At 45.7% G+C, this 19823-nt stretch overlaps 1 protein-coding gene across 1 annotated transcript in view; it reads right to left on the reverse strand.

Moving 5' to 3' along the window:
- MAP1B (microtubule associated protein 1B) overlaps positions 1 to 19823 on the reverse strand; it is a 69346-nt gene that overhangs the window by 16720 nt on the left and 32803 nt on the right. The window contains exon 3 of the mRNA XM_078885162.1: positions 10835 to 10917. Coding sequence (XP_078741288.1) covers positions 10835 to 10917 — 83 coding nt within the window. The remainder of the gene's footprint in view (positions 1 to 10834; positions 10918 to 19823) is intronic.

Here is a 19823-nt window from a genome sequence, read left to right on the forward strand (position 1 = left end):
AACTTTGCTTGGAGGTTTTGTTATTCTCAAGTGTTTGAGCATTTTTACCTATTAAACCCTGTTAAATATGGCTTCTAAAAGGAAAAACATATTGGCATTTGATGTTTCTACTGTTTCTACTGTCGATAGGAAAATAGGGTCTGATTTACAACGATCCGATTTACGGCAGGGTTTTCAGGAACGCATTGTGTCGTAAAAGCGGGGACCAGAAGTACATTCCTTAATCAAATTGTGTCAATTTAATCACGCGGGGCGTGGGTGCGCGGGCCAGATCACAATTTCTGTTGCAATGTGCATGGTGAAGAATCCACTCACTCACAAAAACCAAAGGGGTGTGGTCCGTGTGTTGTTTACCAACTAATCCCAGCTGTGGCTACAGGCAGACAGTAACGCTTTATCCTTCAAAAAAATTCCACGCCCTCCACACTTTGCTCTTTAAGACAAAGAGACGACCGAGCATGTCATCAAATATATACAATATCCTGTGCATGTGTGTGTTAGCCCAGACCATTAACTTCCAGTGTAACTCTTTGGCATCTGCTCACTCATGGTATTCTGCAGTACTGTTTCAGTACAGGTGCTTTAGTCCCATGAGCCACCCAGAAACCTCTGATTTTGAATTATGCCCAGGACCAGGCACAGCCACAAAACACAATCAGAGAACTCACCACCTTACCGACATGAAGGACAGGAGAACCCCCCAAACACAGGGCCCAGGATGTATCTCGCCACGTACAGCCGAAACATGATCTCAGCTGAAATTATCAATTATATTCTCACAACGCAAGCGTCAATATTTTGGCCCTCCGGCTAATTAATAAACCTGACAAGTACGCGAGTAACGACATAATTGTCTCTCGCTTTTATGCACCCAAGGCTCTATTATTTATCGTTAAGAAACGTATTTACATTCCCGCAGAACGTTAAAGTGACTGGAATTGTTATGGCTCGAAGCTGGTTGAATTGGGGGCACAAAGGGCTCCCGGATAACATCAACAATAATAACAATCCTCTATTGACCCATGGAAGCCTCCCCGAGCCTCGAGACCCATTCTCAGAACCTGCCAAAGGAATGTTTGGCCAATTCCTTTTTTGATCATTTTCACACGTGGCAGGCAAACCCAATGACCCAGCGAATAAACCCACGCGCGCGCGAAGCATTTACACTCCATAGAAACGCCACATTGGCAGGTCACAAAACCTATTTGCTGTACTGCCGCCGATGCATTCTCGCCTCTTTCGCCTGCAGATGGGTGCCTGGTATAGCCAGGCGACCGGATTTTGCAGCGCTGCTGAAAGGGCATTTCTTGGATTAGTGGACATCTAAATAATTATTTCATTAATTCTCTTCGAGGCTTTTTCGAGTGGCTCGCCCCAGCTGTCCACAGCAACTTGAGAACCGGCCTGTGTCTCTGCTTACAAAAGCAGCACCAGCACTCAGTGATGCCCACAGTGAATTTAAAGTCATGGGGCACAGCGCAATACAATTTACATTTCAGACTCTGCAATGCAATTGCAATTCTCTCAGTCATTCACAACATTCCCAGCGACCGCACACCCAATCATTGGCACTGGCAAAAAAACACTCGCTACATTCGTCATTAACACTGTGTGGGGGTGTGTGCCAACACAGTCCCGTTAGTGTTCGAGTCTTACTGGCATTGCAAGCCCTGACAATACAAGGTTTAATGAGCAAATGAGTCGGCCCGATGGAATTTCGTTGTGCTTGTGCAGTGGTGCGTAAGCACAAAAAAAATCACAACACCTTAGTCAATAGCACTGTGACCTTAAAAAGGAAAATTATTAAGAGGCTACGTTTTGGGGCAATGGTCCTTCTTCATAGTAGGTAAAATGTTATATAAAGAGTGATCCGTTTAGAGATACTCAGTGATTTTTAATGACGCCTTTTACTTTCTTCTCAACAGTTGATTTTGATTGAATATTGGGAAGAGTGATGGCTCCAAATCTTACGAGAATGTTAAAATGTGTAGTAAGCGCATTGGGATTGGTGGGAGACATGGAGAGGCTATGATATAAAAATGTTGTTTTCGATATAATTTCTCCCCATTTTCTCGTGCAATATGTACAAATGGATCGCCCTGCATCCATTCATTGGCAGTATTGAAACAGTCGTTCAATGCAATTGATTGAGGCACGCTGGATAATGTGCGGACATAAACAAACCTAAGCGTTGTAGAGCTGCAACCAAAGACGGTGATCGACTGAAGTAGTAATAACAATTTATTTATTCATTGACTTTCCTCGAAAAGCTTTACAGAGTCTCAAGACAGGAGGGCTTGAAGAAAGATAAACCCCCCAAAAAATACTATCTGGCAGACCCATGACTCCCTGGCTGCGTGTCCTGGGCTGCCCAACAATACGAGTCTCGGCCGCTAATTAGAAAACACTTAAGAGTGACTTTCAGTGATATCATTGCACCGCCACATTACATTTCACATCGCGTCAACGAATGCTCAAGGAGAGTGCAGCTCCGTGGGTGTCAGGCGCGAGCGGACGACGCGAGTGGATAACGCAAAATGAGCCGTAACCACCGCGTGCGCCGAAGTAATCCATTATGAACAACCGTCCAAACACCGCAGCAGCACCACCTTTTGTGAGTGGAGAATACATCGATAGGGCAGCCCACGCCCTCCGCCACACTGCTTTTAGAACGGTGGCGTGGCACAGCGGCAGCGCGTTCATCACTTTGTTGCGGACTTCCACGGTTCGAATCTGGCGGCCGCCCTGGTTATTACTGCGGGTGCGTTAACCGGAAAGTAATACGCGATGTCTTTCGCGAGAGTAGGCCACTGTGTTCCGGGTGCCAGGGTTCAAATTTGCCAAATTAAAGAAATTACCCGCAAATTACTCAACTGAGATGATACATGGCGATCATCACAGAGCCATGAGGCTCAGTAATAATAATTCCATTTATATTGCGCTTTTCATCAAGGATGTCAAAGCACTGCACAGGACACAGCAGCAGCAGACTCAGCATAAAAATAATTATATTATAAATATATTAAATCTTGACTTAAAGCTTTCGTGACTGCAGGAATTCATATTCTTTGGGTCGATTGCTTGTGTTGCAATCGAAACGTCATGATATTTTCATTATTTATTCTATCTACGTGGCTTTACCGAAAGACCCAAATAATAAATATATATGAATAATCCATTTACTAAATTAACAAAAGGTTGAACAAGCAGAAGCATATAAATAGGTATTAAGGCACATTTTTAAAATGTCCAAACTCACAGATCCTGATATCTCCTCGAAGAGCATTCCATAGCCTGGGGGCTACACAGGGAAAAGCTCAGTCACCCAAAGACCGAAGCCTCGCCCTGGGAACGCAGAGAAGATCTGCATCCCCAGACCTTAGGTTGCCTTGAGGGGACATACGGGTTCAGCATGTCACTGATGTAGGCTTCGGCACGATGGTTCACTGCTTTGTATGTTAACAATAGGATTTTAAACTGTATTCTACGTGAAACTGGAAGCCAATACAGGGAGGCCAACACGGGCGTAATACGCTGTGAAGGTGTTCTGGTTAACCACCCAAGCAGACTCATTCTGGATACACAAGCTTAATAAAATAATAAAAACACGTAATATTTCACCTTCACTGACTGCAATAGTGAGACCTGTGAGCGAGTGCCTATTAAGGTCAACCAACACCTGTGACCAAATCACCAATAAAGCACCAAATATCCTTCAACATAGTAAGCTCAACAGAATTGAGCCTGATCAGCACTGGGATGGGTGACCATGCACCAAACAGGTTGTTATAGGTCGTGGGGCTACGTGGTGGGCAGCAGAGGGCAGCGCAGAAAAATACACTCGTGCATATGTGCTCCCCGCATTCAGCAACCGACGCTGGCCAGAAAGACCCCACATGCCGCAGAGTGTGGAGACCCTCATCCGATTAGAAACTGTTGGCTACGTACAGTGCAAAAGAGGTTCAACATACATGCAAATGAAGGCCAGCATGACACATAAGGGGTTGGTATATTCAGAGGCCAAGAACTATGTATGGCTGCCTCTGTTAACATCCGATAAAACAGGTACTCGTTTAACTGAGCCGACGTAGGGGGATACCCACGTTCAAAACACCAGTTGCCAATGCTGTGCACGACCAGGAATCGAACTCCGGAACTGTAACGCATTGTGTGCGATTCCAACCGTGCCGTCGTTCCCCAGGAAGCCGCATGTACGCACACAACAGATTCCCACTGCAATTGACTGTGTGCACATGAGCAGCTTCTGAGAAAGCCAGTCAATTATAATGTACCAATTTGAGACAAAGCACCATGTGCCGATGAACAACTTGTCACCCGTACACTGCATTATTGCTCCCTTAAAGCAGGAAATGCCGATGGTCCATTAATTCATCACCGCCCCCTGCTCAAAGGTGAGACATTCATCACAGGGAATCTGGACACAATGCCACATTCATTAACATCAATGTATGTAGAGTCCTTATGTCAATCCTATGCTGGGCATGAAGTCACCTCATGCGGATCGTGGGGGTTATTTTGACCATACAACATGCTTTTTGAAGGCGGGTGAGCATAGATGTCGATGCATAAGTATCGTACAGCAACCAATTTCGTTACACCGCCCTCTGCTGACAACACATCCCTATAGCAGCCTGCAACACCTAATTTTATGCACGGTGGTTACCCATCCAAGCGCTTTCCAGACGAAGATTGGATGCAAATGGGCGCATTCTGGGTGACACGGTCTCTAGGCTCTCTCATTAAGTTTCCTATCCAGCGGTTTACGCTGTGATGATGAAGGGCACACGCTCTTGACCGCGACGAGGTCCTTTCCAGCCTCACGCCACACGGGGCGGCAATTGCCAACGATTAGAGTTGCTGCGCTACACTAGCTCCTGACGTCACTTATGCAGCCTGGGTGAAGCACACAGCGAGAGGGCCTCGTTAAACACGGCCTCACAACATTAGGCCACCAACTGGCTGCTTTGGGCAGCCAGAGGCAATTTTCCTGCATTCTTCTGTCATGTATTTGGGTTTCCAAGCAACGTTCCGCATCTTATAAGCAAGGGGTTTTTTTTAAAGGAAAACGAGATGACGATTGGATTTTAGCCATTCTCTTCTCGAAGACGGCAGACTTGTGATTGGATTCTCTCGGTGACATCATTGGATAGCCTCGCATTTCTGAAAAGACCACTTGTATTGTTCAATGGGGTGAAACCGTGGTGCCATGCTTAGTGAACCACGGCGACCTGACTTCCCGAGTTCGATTTCTAGCCACGGCGAACACCAGCGGTGAGTGATATCTGAACTGGTCCCAGGCACAAACCCTTCTCCAGCCCACACCAACCATCGTGGCGAGGTATGGTGTAACAACCCTAATGACCGAATAGCATGGGGAGGGCTTCATCTAACAATGGGACTGATGAAAATCTATGCATTGCATTTTCCACAAATACAACACTACAATCTTGATTTATTTAGCGTCTAAATAATAATATTGCACCTCATACTGCTGTACTCACAGGGTGAAAAAAAGGTCACGAGGTCAAATCCGGGTCAGAGCTTGACATCATCTGAGGCCAATACGAATGAATACCACTTTCACGAGGAGTCAACAGTCGTTAGTCGACAGATATGCTGGTCTCCACCAAAGAAATGTGGAATTTCCGTAACTAGCCAAAGACCTTCAATGAAGATGAACGCTTCCCCCCCCATCATCTGTTTGAACAGGCACGTGACTTTTGTTTTACTCAAGTCAGCTGTTGCGGCCTGCATTCAACACCAAGCTGCTTTCGTTTCCAGACCGTACAGCTTGGGAGCAGGCTTTGGATAGCCACATTAGCAGCCAGTCATTGTCTTCGTGTTCTGAGGCTACTCGACTCACTGGGAATTTAACAATGCATCCACCCCATGATCATTGGGATGAATCGTCACAGTTTGGGGCTGAAACTTAATTTAAAAAAATCTGTTTCTCCATCTTGTTTTTCAATGTCTCGTTTGTATTTCTTATATGTTTGTCCTGTTTCATCTGTACAGTTTCCTTTTTAGCTCGATAAACTGAAACCTAATACTGGCTTATCGTTTTGCATTAATAATACATAATCGATTTTCACAAGCACAATCATATGCGTGTATTCATTATCATAAGAAACAATGTTAATTTATGGCTCAACGCAATGATACAACCTGCACCTCTCTCTCTCTCTAACAGCCACCATTCCTTCTTAGCCTCTTCATGTGCTGTATGAGGCAACCGTGCATCATGGCAATTACAAGGGGGCACAAGTGAGGTTACATCATTCATAATAAAAATTTTTGGGTTAGATTGCGTAAGTATAAATGTCTCGTAACCCTCCACCACCCGACACAGCCAGTAAGGTTTGTCGCGTAAACAACGCGCCAATTAGTTACTACTTCAGCCGAAGGGTGTGTTGGAGAGTAAATCAACAATCATTTACTCTCCAACACACCGTCGGGCTGACGTAGTAGGCTTTGTTGGGTGGTGGAGGGTTACAACACATTTATACTTACGCAATCTAACCAAAAAGCTTTATTATGAATATTAGTTGGGAACGCCTACGTGTTAAACGGAGGTTACATCACTCACAGGAAAAACTTGTCATAACCCAAGATAACCCCCCCCTGTACCCCTCCCCCCTACAAGGACACTCTACCCCAATGACTCATCGACTGGCAGTAGCAGGAAATAATGAGGTCATCCAATTCACAACAGGGGGTTTCGTTTACAAGTCTTCCACATTACATGTGTTGCAATAACCTCACAAATACAGTATGCATTGGGCCTGTATCAATTCTGTCCCCATCATGGTTCCAGGTTGTAATTCTATTAAAAACATATCTCATTGTAAACATTTATATTGTAATGCAGCACCTCTTGTCTGCAGGGGTCACGTGAACTGGTTACATGTGAAGTATGTGGTGAGAAATAAGTGATTCTTACATGCACAAATTGATGCATGTATCATGAATAGAAGGGTCGATTTTAAACCGGTGAATCGACACGCACCAATTAGTTAAGTTCTTTGTGTACAGTTCCAAGCCCCAGAGAAAGGCATGCAATATACATAACAAATGTAAAGCTCATCTATCTTCTTCTATCTTCTATATATATAAAAAAAAAGTCAAAAATTGTGTGTGCGTTTGTGGGTTTGTGTGTGGTCGTGCGCTTGGCTCTCCAACGGTGGGGTTTATGTGAAAAAAAAATAGCCAGATACGCCGTAAGCCCCGCCGTGAGCAAGCGCCATTCCCTTTTCCCATCTGTGAACTTAAAATTACGTCAATTAGCGATTGTGCAGTTTGTGCTTATGTATTTATTAAATGGCACGCAATCTACCGTACCAAGTCACACGCATTTGGTGGGGGGGGGGGGACAGCTTTTACCAAGTCGGTCGGGGTGAGGGGGACATTTTCCCACAAAACGCTGACCTTAATTCTTCTAAATGTCGTGTACCCCCCCACCCCAATGCGTGCAATTACTGCTATAGAGTCCCTACATTAATATTATATAGCGCTTCGATAGTCATTATTGTTGCGCGGGCGGGGGGAGTGGCCCAGCCCACAGCCTGCCAGGGAACCACCGCGGCCGGCTGCACAATCTAGGCGAGGCTGCGGAATCTGCACGGGACTAGGCCTCACCACGGTAATGTTAAGTACAATTTTATTGCATCTTTCGCTAACCTCACATACATAGAAAAATGATATTAAAGCAATTGGTTTGGAAATATCATAATAATTTTGTTTGTGTGCAGACTACTTTTTTATTGCTTCTTTCGCTAACCTCACGTAGATAGAAACCCATTATTTAAATTAATCACCTTGTAAATAATACATTTCTTTTTTTTTGCGTGCAGAAAAATATTATTTCATTTTATTGCTTCTTTTGCTAAACGCACATACATAAAAACCTATCATTTACATAACCTTGGAAATATGAACGTAATATTGTTTGTGTGCACAAAAATATTATTTCATTTTCTTCTTTCACTAAACTTACGTACATTCAAACCTATTTTTTCCATAATTACCTTGCATTTATATGAATAATTATGTTTGTGTGCAGACAACTCATTTTTCACAATTTACTTGCTTTTTTAATGTGTGTGCCTATGTCCTTGTGTCTGTGCGAGTCCATCTGTGTGTCAGCAACGGTCTCTTTGTGTGTGTGCGCGCGCGCGCGCGCGAGTCGATGCGTCTGTGTGTGCGTCGATGTTTGTGTGTGTGTGTCGATGTGTATGTCCAAGTGTGTGCGTAAGTCCATATGTGTGTGTGTGTGCGAGTCAATGTGCGTGTCAGTCGATGTGTCTGTCAGTCGATGTGTGTGTGTGAGTTCATGTGTGAGTGTCAGAGTCGATGTGTTTGTGTGTTTGAGTCCATGTGTGCGTGTAAGTCGATGTTTATGTGTTTATAAGTCGATGTGTGTGTGCGAGTCGATGTGTCTTTATGTGTAGAGCGTTGTGTGTGTCAGTCTGTGTACGTGTGTGTCAGTCTGTGTGTGTGTAAGTCGATGTGTGTGCATGTCTCCATGTGTGTGTAAGTCCATATGTGTGTTTAGGTCGATGTGTGTGGTTGTCTATGTATGTTTGTGTGCGAGTCGCTGTATGCGTGTACGTCGATATGTGTGTGTGTAACTCCATGTGTGCGTTGCTAAAGTCGATGTCTGTGTGTGTGAGTCCATATATGTAAATCTGTGTGTGTAAGTCGCTGTGTTTGTGTGTGTGGGTCCATGTCTGTAAGTGTGTGTAAGTCGATGTGTGTGTCTGTCTTTTTTACCCGGGCAACGCCGGGTACTTCCCGCGAGTACATAATAAAGAGAGAGGATCATGGCATGTAGGAAAATATATTGTTTGTGCACCATCAAAATGTCGACTCGAGGGACGCATTCACAGTTCTCATAACCCTGCATACAAACACAGTGGCCTACATTTTTACGTTCACTGTGCTGCTGCTCATAAAGCGATGCCACTGCTCCGCCACGCACGTGGTGTTGCGTTGCCTTTTTTTGCTTTCGGTGACATAAATAATTTTAAACGCTCCACCACTGCAACTTTTAAAACAAAAACATCTCATCCCACAGGGGCCAATTAATTTCCCCCACTTCAAAAAAGCCACCACCACCTAATCCATTTTTGGGAAAGTGAACTCCATTTTGGCCCCGTTTTTACCATGCAGCCTTTCCAACGCGATGCCCGCTATATAGTGCATACATAAATGATGCAGGGAAATTCTTTTAAATGTTTAAACGTGGCGCTGTCTCTGCCCGTCACGTATTTTAAAAGTGTGACAGCGGCAGGCGGTGGCGGCCTGGAAATGTGCACTGACATCAGAAACTCATCTTCCGAATCCTGGCGACTGCTGCCCTTGCAGAGTTCTTTTAGTCGCCGTCGTGTCACCTGATTAATATTTCACACCACAAGCACTGATAATATATTATTAGTATGACATCGTGATTAGAGGCCGAGAGGTTTGCGCAGTGCGCAATGAGATCAGCGTGCAGAGTTCGAATCTCGGCCACAGCTAACGTGAGCGGCGAGTAGCATCTCAGCCGGTCCTGGGTACACCCCTTCACCCACCTACATTAACCAGTGTGGCAGAGTAACAACCCTGACAACCGGTGGTGTGGGAAGGCATTCATTCAGCACTGGATTGACAAAGGGCTGTGAATTTAATATCTCATGAGAATGTAACACTTCTTTTCCAAACAATGTCTCAAGCCCTCTTGTTCACAGTGGATCCTTCTCGAAATGTTCAGCCAGTCCCTTTATTCGGCTCTTCGTTTTGTGTATGTGAGAAAAAGCGTAAAATGTCTGGTGAGAAAGCAGCCCACAAAGAGACCATCAACGTAGCTGTGACATTTTGGGTAATGGCCCTTCTTTTATGTGCTACAAAGAAGGACCATTGCCAGAAACGTCACCTTTCATATATTTGGTTTTTCTTTAAAGGCCACTGTGTTATTGACAGACGAATTGATTAGTTTTTTTTGTTTAATTGTGCTTGTGCACCGCTGCCAACGTAGCAGCAGCATTACTGAATAATTTGTGCAGTTGCGGTGCTGCCTCCTACAGGCACCACACCGCTGTCCCCATAGCTGAATGTGACATACGTCATCTCGGCACCACACCCAGTGAAGAACAATGTAATTAATTAAAAATACGATATAGCTCGTCAAAAATGCAATATCCTCAGGTTTTTGCATCGAGTTTTCCATTACCCGTGAAAGCACCGTTGATGGTAGGACAACACTTTCCACGATTCTCTTGCCAAATGTGTGTGCACGTGAAAAATATACATCTGCACAGCACAAAGACAAAGACTGCCGTTTAGACTCGAACAGACTCGTGGAGGCAAGTTCTGTTTGTGAACACCTAGAGGAGGACAGTGCAAGAGGCGGTGATGTGGACAGCACCACGCAGGGCCGACTTCGTCTCCCCAGGGCTGATGCTTAAGACATCGCACCAGGTAATCGTGTAAGGCTGAGTGGACCTAGGAGATGCCCAGGACTGGTTCAGATACAATTCTCCAATGTGAGCCATGGTTGGGAACCGAACTCAGGCCACCGAGTGTGCAGCACCGTGCACAAACCCACTGTACAGTCGCTCCCACGTCTATACAAACACACAGGCACAGAGATTTGTTTCCTAGTAACCGGCACAGAAAAACCAATTGGGAGTGCCGATGCAATTCACACCAAGCACCACACGAAGATGAGAACAGGGTCCCCCTGGTGTGCAGTGCAATTCCATTTATCCAGTTAATGACCTTTCCGCTGCCTCTGCACATTTGTGCAGCATCGCTTCGTAAACGCGCGCGCACTCACCTCGCCGACGAGCGTGTTCTCCGAGGGGTTGAGAAGCACGGACGTCTCTAGGACATCGCTCCGATGCTGCAGCGTCTTCTCACCTGTGAAGGGGCGCAAGACGGGAGAGGGGGGCGGAGGGGGAGGTGAGCAGACAGGGATGCTACCGCTCGCCCGCGCCTAACGGTACCCGGGCCGCCCCCCCCAGCACCCCGAGCCGGGCTGCTGGAGGAACGCGCGGCAGACGGACGGGTGGGGGAGTGACGTCAGCAACCATCCGTCGAGATTTGCATGTCGACAGAGCAGCCGGCACATCAGCCGTGGCATCAGCCTAATGAGGATAAAGCGCCGGCTCACAGCCTCGCACCCAAACAAAAGCTGGAAGCCGGTTACCAGCGCAGCCGCATCGCTTGCCCGGCTGAATGGCTCCGATAGACCGCTTGGCTGCCTGTCTGCACGGTTAACCAACTGTGTGGCCGATTGTCTGCTTGTTCAATTCACTGGTTGTCTGCCTGTTGCTCTATCAGGCTGGCTGTCTGCCTAGATGGTTAAAGTCATTTGTATCTCCGGCTAATGTGGCTTTTCGAACGTACGTTCGTCTCCGTCTCTTATTCCGTCGATCTGTCTGGGACACGATCCCATGTAACGGCTGTCTAGACTATACCCACCTCTCTAGGGCAACATTAGGCAGCGGTGCTGCTGTGCCTCACCAGACGGAGCCGGCTCTCTCGCTAGCAGGAGACTGAATCCCAGCGTGGCCTGGGCACGCGCGACCACAGCCGATTGGACGGTTCTTCGCAGGCGTCTGCCGACAGTGGGGGTAGGGAGGGTCGCTCTTAGCCCCCACCCCGCCCTTCACTCCAGCCCCATCTCCCCACACAATCCCTGTTACATCTCCACTGCCCCCCCCCCACCACGCCCCCTCTCAGCCACCAGTGTGCCACCTCCCCTCTGCTTTCTTGGAGGCATGGGCACTTCACACTCCCCCACCACACCCCCCCACCACACTCCCTCATCACACTCCCTCACCATACCCCTCATGCAGGATCAGGTGTCAGACCCCAGCCGACGGGTGAGCCCGCATCAGCTCCAGCTCATTAGGCCAACGCGACAAAAACCACTCCCTCACAGTGGCCGCCACCGTCGCGTTATTACGAGACAATGGAGGAAGTTGTGATGGGGATATATACGAGGGGAGTTATTACGAGACAAAGGGTATTGTACAGCAACGATTCTCTTTTTGATCTGTCTTTTTCGGCCGATGTTATCGCGATTGTGCCATCATCGTCAAGTCATTACTCATCCGGATCTCCCACGGTGCAGTTCAACCACTTTTGCAACAGAATGGCCATTAGAAGCGGTGACTGCAGAGGTACTTATACAATAATTTTGACCTCTGGTTCACACAGGTCTGTTACCACCCACTCTGCCAAGAGAGTTACATTCGTCGCACGGCAGTAATTGTTTGTAATTCTCAAGAGGTGTAATAATCGAGATAAATGCAATGGTTTTTGTGAGTGACATAATTATTGATTGTTGCGGAGGCCATCAAATCACGACACTGGAGATATCAAGTTTAATCAAGAGGCGACTGCCTGGATTCGAACCCAAGATCTCAGCTCATCACCGTGACCCTCTGAGGTTATCCGGTCACCTCACAACCACAATTCACTTCTCAAAGGAAAGTCAATAATGAAAATGTGCTCTTATTTGCGCTGCTACTGTATTTTAATATTACATAAACATGTTTCTGTAGTTGTTATTGCGCGTGAGAGCGAATGCCAGCGTTGTCAAGACCTCGCTGTCATTATTATTGGGTTTTTGTTCCCCCACATGTAAAAATAGCATATGCAACAGAGTCTAATTGAAGTCATGCATTGCATTAATGGCAATTAAAATAACACGTCGGGACGAAATCGTTTGATGATTATGCACAGTCTATCCATGGTGGAGTCATTACTTGATATGCTACGTAGCTATTATAGACCTAGGGAAGCCTCACTGATCCTTACGACCGTTTTCGGCGGCTTCTGCATTGAGATGTTTAGCCAATTATCATTCGCGAGTGTTTGTGGGAGTACCTGGAGAGAGAAAACCCACGTGGTATATGACGGAGCTACTGTCAGAGCTCCGCACAGACAGAATGGCGAATCCCTTACTGCTCCTTGCCAACTCGAAGACCAAGCACACCCAGGCATTCAGGAAGGCTCAACCCTGGACAATTGCTTGTTGTGTGTTTTTGCACGGGGGTGAAACATTTAAATGCATGGAGAAAGTCCATACAATAGAGGTTTTTTTTGGGTTAGATCGCCTAAATATATAAAAGTGTCGTTAAAACCCGCCACCATCCGACACGTTACGTGACAACCCTTACTAGTTGGCTGTGTCGAGTGGTGGCGGGTTTTAACGACACATATATTTACGCGATCTAATACAAAAAAACCTCTATTATATACGCACAGATAACCTGTGCAAATCCTAATTCCTGTGCTGCTGCCCGATGGAACCCTCATGGCCTTTACCAAAGGGTATCTCCTGCACAAAATGGGCCCATCTATGTGTGATCCGTCAAACTCATATGAGCACCTCCGATTAGCACGGTTGCCGGCGTATGGTGCAAAAGAAGTTCAACATCCATACAACCTATTCACATCACTATATTACAGGCTAACCCCCATTGCACTCGGCAGCCAATAGAAAACCTCTCAAAGCCAGACTCGAGTAACACTTGGTTTTTAGTACTACCTTTAAACCTGGTTCTCATAGTTGGTGACCAGCGCATGAAGAACCTGAATTTGGGGTCAGCCAAACGAGGCAACCATTCGTTAAATATAATAAACGGAAAGCCCAAGAACTCAAACGGGAACACTGTTTGGGCGCCAATTAAGCCACGCTCGGCAGAATACGGCATTCCGCAGCGAATCGGCATGCATTAGTTTATCATGCCGTCTGCCGATGACGTTATGCCCTCATCTTTTGGATGTTCTTCTTATAAACTAATTATGAAAACGATATTGAACAGAGTCCACCGTTTGCTAGACATTTAACTCAAAACTCTCGATTGCGTGCCAGGCACTTAATGACTCTGCTGCCTGACCCGGCGATACCGCAGTTGTATTGCTAATTTTACATAGCAGCAATGCGAGGGAGACAGGAAAAAGAATGCTTGCATACGACTAATTTAATTAATGAAGAATAAACCCAGCTCTTCAGAAAAATAGCAATGTTGCACTTTGGTGAATTTTAAAGCAGACGAAATACAATTATTCAGCTGCAATTGCTCAAGAAAAGGTTTAATTCCCTATGTAGGCAACAGTATAATCTAGCAGACCAGTGCATATTTGCAATTAAATACTGTAAGACAAACACTGTGTTTAGATGTGTAGTAAGTAGTATAGAATTATCAGATCTAGTATCAGACATTGTACAGTATATATACAAAAGAAACAGCTCTTAAAAACTATACATAGATATTCCCCAATTGCCTCCCAATTCTACGCTTCGCATTGTGCCATGAGATTAAGTGTTCATTCAGATCTCTCACAAAGCTGGCCAACCATTCATGTTCCAGAATGGCCCACAGCAGTAGATACTGTAATTCAAAGCTACTTTCTGAATGCCAATTTGAGAGCAATATTTGTCGCATAACAGCCAAACCGATATTTATAATTTCTCAAGAGCTGGAATTAAGCCAACTAACAGCATTTGTGTGTGTATTCATTCGTGACCAGCCTGAGACCATCAAATCGCTACCACTTGAGAACCCAGTTTCAACAGCAGTCGACTGAAACCAGGATTCAAACCCAGGATCTCAATTATGCCAGCTCAGCTCTCTCAAGACCTGCGGACCACCTGACCACATCAAAAACACAAATCGGTCTTAACCACATTTTTTACGGTTGCTTAAAAAAGTGTGACAAAGCAATTTTGGCCACGAAAATATCTGTCCAGAAATGTTATAAACGATGGCTCCGTAGTGCGAGCCTGTGCGACACATCAGAAAAGAGTGAAAAAAAAGATATACGACTCTCAAACAGACGACATCCATCAGCTCGTACGACAACATATGCCCTCAGCTGTTGAACCCTTCCTGCCACAAGATACGGAGCTATTCCTCACCCTCGTGGGTCTGCCCAGACACGAATGTATTCGCACGACCGCCCCCCTCCAACTCCCACTCCACGCCCATGCACCCCACGTCCCTCCACACACTACTCTGAACGATGAGGTCTCTCCGCTGGAAGAAGACAAAGCACCCGTCGCTTGCGTAATTTTTTAGAGCGACGCACAACCTGGCCGGCAATGTACACCCTCCTGGCCTATCGCGACACACACCGACACACGCAATCGCATCGACGTCGCCCAGCTATCGCGTGTGGGAAATTTCAATCTCCACATTTTACGCGAGCAATTATGCCTGTGAACGGTGGCTGGGCTGCAGAAATCCGACAGATTTAGCGTCTCAAGTTTTGCCTCTTTGGGCAAAGTAGAATAGAATTCCAAATAACCATTATTCTTTGTATTTTTATTTGTGTGATTCGGGGTTGCAATCTGACGCAAAAATATTTTTAGTCTCATTTATACCATCTAATTTGAATTGTTTCTATTCTTTCATTTGTACAGTTTTGTTCTGTTAGTCTTACATGTACGATTAGCATATAATTTACATATGATTAGCATAGCGTGTAAAGAATTAATGCAAAGCATGCACCGTGAAAGTAAGAATTAACATGATTGAAATATGTAAGAAAAACCTGTGTATGTTAATCCATATTTGTTCGTTTGTAAACTTTCCAAATTGTCCCAGGGCCCCACGGCATGAAGCAGTCTCCAGCTGCAAGCCACTCAATCTCTCTGCCCTGACAATCTCTGCTCTGAAGAAGGGCCACATTGTCCGTCATACCAGCCAATTATACATTTTTCTTTTGCAAGGCAATGCTATCGATGTTTTATTTTTTGCCAACATCGATGTACAGTGCTGCTGTATTTGCCGCGCTGTGAAAAATACAACGGCCATCACTGTTTGCGATTTGTAGTTGGCGCGTCCAAACCTATTAACATCGCTCCAAATGTCCTTTCATCATTCAAAAGGCGCTTTTGAAAAATGCATAGTTTACGAGCAGCAGCAGCAACGGCGTATTAGAAAATGGTTTAGTCGCGCTTAGCGAGTCATTCCAGCGGCCGAAAACGTGGCCTCTGGCAAACAATGGGAACAGATGGCCTGCCACAGTGGAAAGCAAGGAGCATGCATGCCTCTCTCTTTCTCTCTCCACTGGCGGTAGTGGCCACCGAAGAGGACGTTTTACACAACGCTCCCAGTGGCCCTGGGCGCGGCACAAACACGAAAAAGCAGCGCTGCTTAGTTTCAGTGGCAGCCACGCACGGGCATAAATCGTCAGCCATGATCAATCCACTGCGTGGATAGAGGCTGCATCAAGCTCTCGCCATCTTCGAGTGGTCCTGCACGGCAACATTCCACCTCGTGCAGGACCTTTTACAAGGACTGATTTCATTGCTCCATCTCCGCGGTTGAAATCCTCTCGGTCGTGTTCGCTCGCTTGGTTGAACGGGCACACGGTGCCAAGCTCAATCTCATTGCTCAAGGGCAGGCAGAGAGGCACGAGGCCACGCAGCCTTAACGCAACTCGGACACAATGGCTGCCTATTACACTAATGAGGAAGTAAACGACGCCTGTAGAGGCGATACTTTGTAAATATTTAACCGAGATTTACTTGTATTGTTATAAGCATTTGGCAGCAGCAAGGGCAGCATGGGATTGTGATGCCCGGAGAAAAAATGGTCACCGAAGACAAGTCAGTATTGATTTAATGACAACAGAGACAGATGGGGCTAGTGTTTGTGATTATTAGGTTTTTTTTCTTTCATATTTTTGGCCTTTATTGCATTGGTCGTGGTGGTGGTGGTCGTAGTGGTGCACGCCTATAATCCAGCACTGTGGAGGCAATGGTTGGTGGATCACAGAAATCTTATCAAACTGCCTTCCAATGAGTGTTGAGGTGCCATAACCTGGCTTGCCAGGAAAGAGTGGTTACGGGAAATGTGGACTCCATCTATTCCATCTCTATGGGATTGAGCGTTGCGTCCTCGGATGAGTAGGTTTTATTCAGGAGCTCTGGTTTCCTTCCACACGTATAAACACTCATGGATATTAATTGGCTGAAAACATCTGAATATCTAGAGGCCCAGAGAGATGGGGGAATTGTTGGCACTGGCGCATCGCCTTGGCTGCTTTCCTGTTTGTCCGTGGTTCCTCGTTCCTCGGAGTCATTTTCTCTGTTTGAGAGAGAGTGAATACTATTTGCATTACAAATTTAAATTATTATTAAGTAATGTTTATCTATAATTCAATCAAAGCATGAGAGAAATGTGTAGTTTGGGCTGGGAATTTCTGTTGAATGAATGCCATGAGCCACTGGAGTAAATGCCAAATTCCTATGGATGGGGCCACATTCGGTTTACGAGCAAAACGCTTTTCATGAGATAGGAACATTTTCTTTATTAAATATAGTGGTTTATAAAATGTTAACCCAGTGGCTCAATGACAGCATGCTTTATTGTAGTAGTTTTTTTTCCATGTTTATAAACTGTGCTATTGGGATCATTACTAAATCATTACTAAACCATTCTTAACGCTCATAGAGCAGTGTCACCCCAGTGAAAGAGAAAAGACAACGGAAGCAGATATCCCAGAGCTAGAAGCCACCACATCTGGGTGAAGTTTCATCTGTGGAAAAGCACTCGTGATAGAATGAACGTAGCATTTCTGGGTGACTACTTCCGGGCGACTCACCCGCAGATAAGCACAAATAGGGAAAATCTGCCACCACTTCAGGGCCACTCCTCTTATCTGTGGATAAGCGCAGATAATGAGAAGAACCAGTGAATGTACAACGAAATCTTCCCGCAGATCGGTTTACCGCACGGATTATTTAATGAAAGAAACATTATGTTCGTACACTGCCCTATATTAATATCATAACGAATTGTTATATTTGTGTACATTGTATTATAATTAAGCAGTGAAGGGTAACCTTTATGATTATTAGGTTTCTTTCATTAAAAATGACACAAAGACCTTTCTCCCTTCATTAACATTCTCATTACCGGCGCTGTTTCCCCGCAGCAGTCACCGAAGGTTGACGTGTTTTCGGTTCACGTTAAGGGAAAAAGTGGCTGCCGCCACCTCTCCAAGCCACCCTCTCTGTACCGAACTGATCCCCTTCCACCCCGCTCTCCAAGACCCCCCCCTCACCACGCACCCCTTACACACTCGAGTAGCATTTACCACCTTTTCAGAACACGCCCGCGATCACACCGCCTAATGCACGCACAATGACAAAGAATGTTGATATGCTGTATGAAAGAAATCCTGGGCCACAAATATTGCCTAAGGCGGGAAACAATGATTTATCGTCTTTCGCCAAGGCTGAAGAGCCACCGGATGCAATCCTGCGTCAATTTACTGCGAGCAACTCAATTGGCCATGTGCTCAAGCTGTCATATTAATGCTACTGCTTATCTCGGATAAATAATGTGCGCAGGATGGGCAGCGTGCATCGCACTGGGACAAAAAACCCTTTCTTGTTAATAACGTGGCGGCTTATCACCAGCAACACTTGAGAGTACTTCTATTAAGACCTGAGACTTTCGTGTTAATCCTGAGAGGCATAGGTAGCCCACGACTAAATCACACGAAATGTGGCCATCATCAGATCTCAGAAGATATGCAGGAATTAGCCTGGATAGTTCTACGACGCTTGACCATCATGTGTATAAAAATAAGGCGTTGCCGGCTACTGCAGGGATATGTCTGTGAGCAGAAGAGGGCAGTGCAGCCAAATCGATTGCTGTGCTGTACTTTTATGCTCCCACATCTGTGCACCATAGCTTCACCAACCAGCACTAGCTAGCGTTGTAAAACAGCCAAATATCCTGCCATGACCCGCAGTTTGGTGACGCCGTTACCTAAGAGGATTGACACATGTACAGGTGGAAAAGGTAGGCCTTGCAAAGTGCCCAAGCCTTCCCATTTCACAGGGAGTAAAAGCGACTTGGCGACACTGGACAGATGGTTTGGAAGAGCAGAGATGAACGCACTTTAATCCCATCGCAATAAATCCAATAATCTACTTAGTGCACGCAGCAGCCTAACCCGTTTACGTTGGGTGGACCGAAGCAAGGCCCAACAAAGAGACGTGTGGACAGTTTAAATTGGCTTGAGTGGGAATTGAACCAGGCTGCCCTGGACTCGTTTTTTTCTCTCGTTTCCCATTGTATTCCAACGGTGCTGTCTGCGTAATATCACGAGACAAAGTATCCATTTGGAACTCCTAGCAGAGCAACGCATCACCCCCTGTGTGTTAGAGAGTGGCTTGTGGAAGGAGATATCAAATACATACTCTGAGATCCCAACAAGTGACCTTCACGTACACACACTTGGGGGGGGAGAGGTACTTTCCCACAATCCCAGCTACAGGGAAATGTTTGTCACTTGGCTGTCAAACCAATATACATTTATTTCCACTGTCAGCTTTTGAATGTAGTCATGTATTCTCAGTGTACTTATTTTAAAGTGATGTAAGTTTTTGTGTGCAGACATTGGTGACTGGGCTGTCACCCTCCACTCGCTACACTATAGCACCCGGTCTAAATCACAGGTGGCTACTTGGATTTGAACCCTGGTTATTAGCGGTGCCAAGTCACACACGTGCACCTTGAACATGAGTCTCAGAACTCAGCCAGGCTCTGCTGGGTAACTGAAGATTTGATTTTATTACTGAAAGAGACTCCATTTCTCCGCAAAGAAAAATAAGAGGCAGCACTCATTTTCATACCCTCCTCACAATCCTGTACCGAGCACTAAAAAAAGTAATCTGCTGTTTTATGTCATAAAATGGCAAGATAATTTATAATGTTAAGTTTTTTTTTATATTCTAGAAAAACAATGACATTGTTAGGAACACAACTTGAAACGTCAGAGCTATTTTA

The sequence above is a fragment of the Lampetra fluviatilis genome, chromosome 3 (genome assembly GCF_964198595.1).
Source record: "Lampetra fluviatilis chromosome 3, kcLamFluv1.1, whole genome shotgun sequence".
NCBI classification, from domain to species: domain Eukaryota; kingdom Metazoa; phylum Chordata; class Hyperoartia; order Petromyzontiformes; family Petromyzontidae; genus Lampetra; species Lampetra fluviatilis.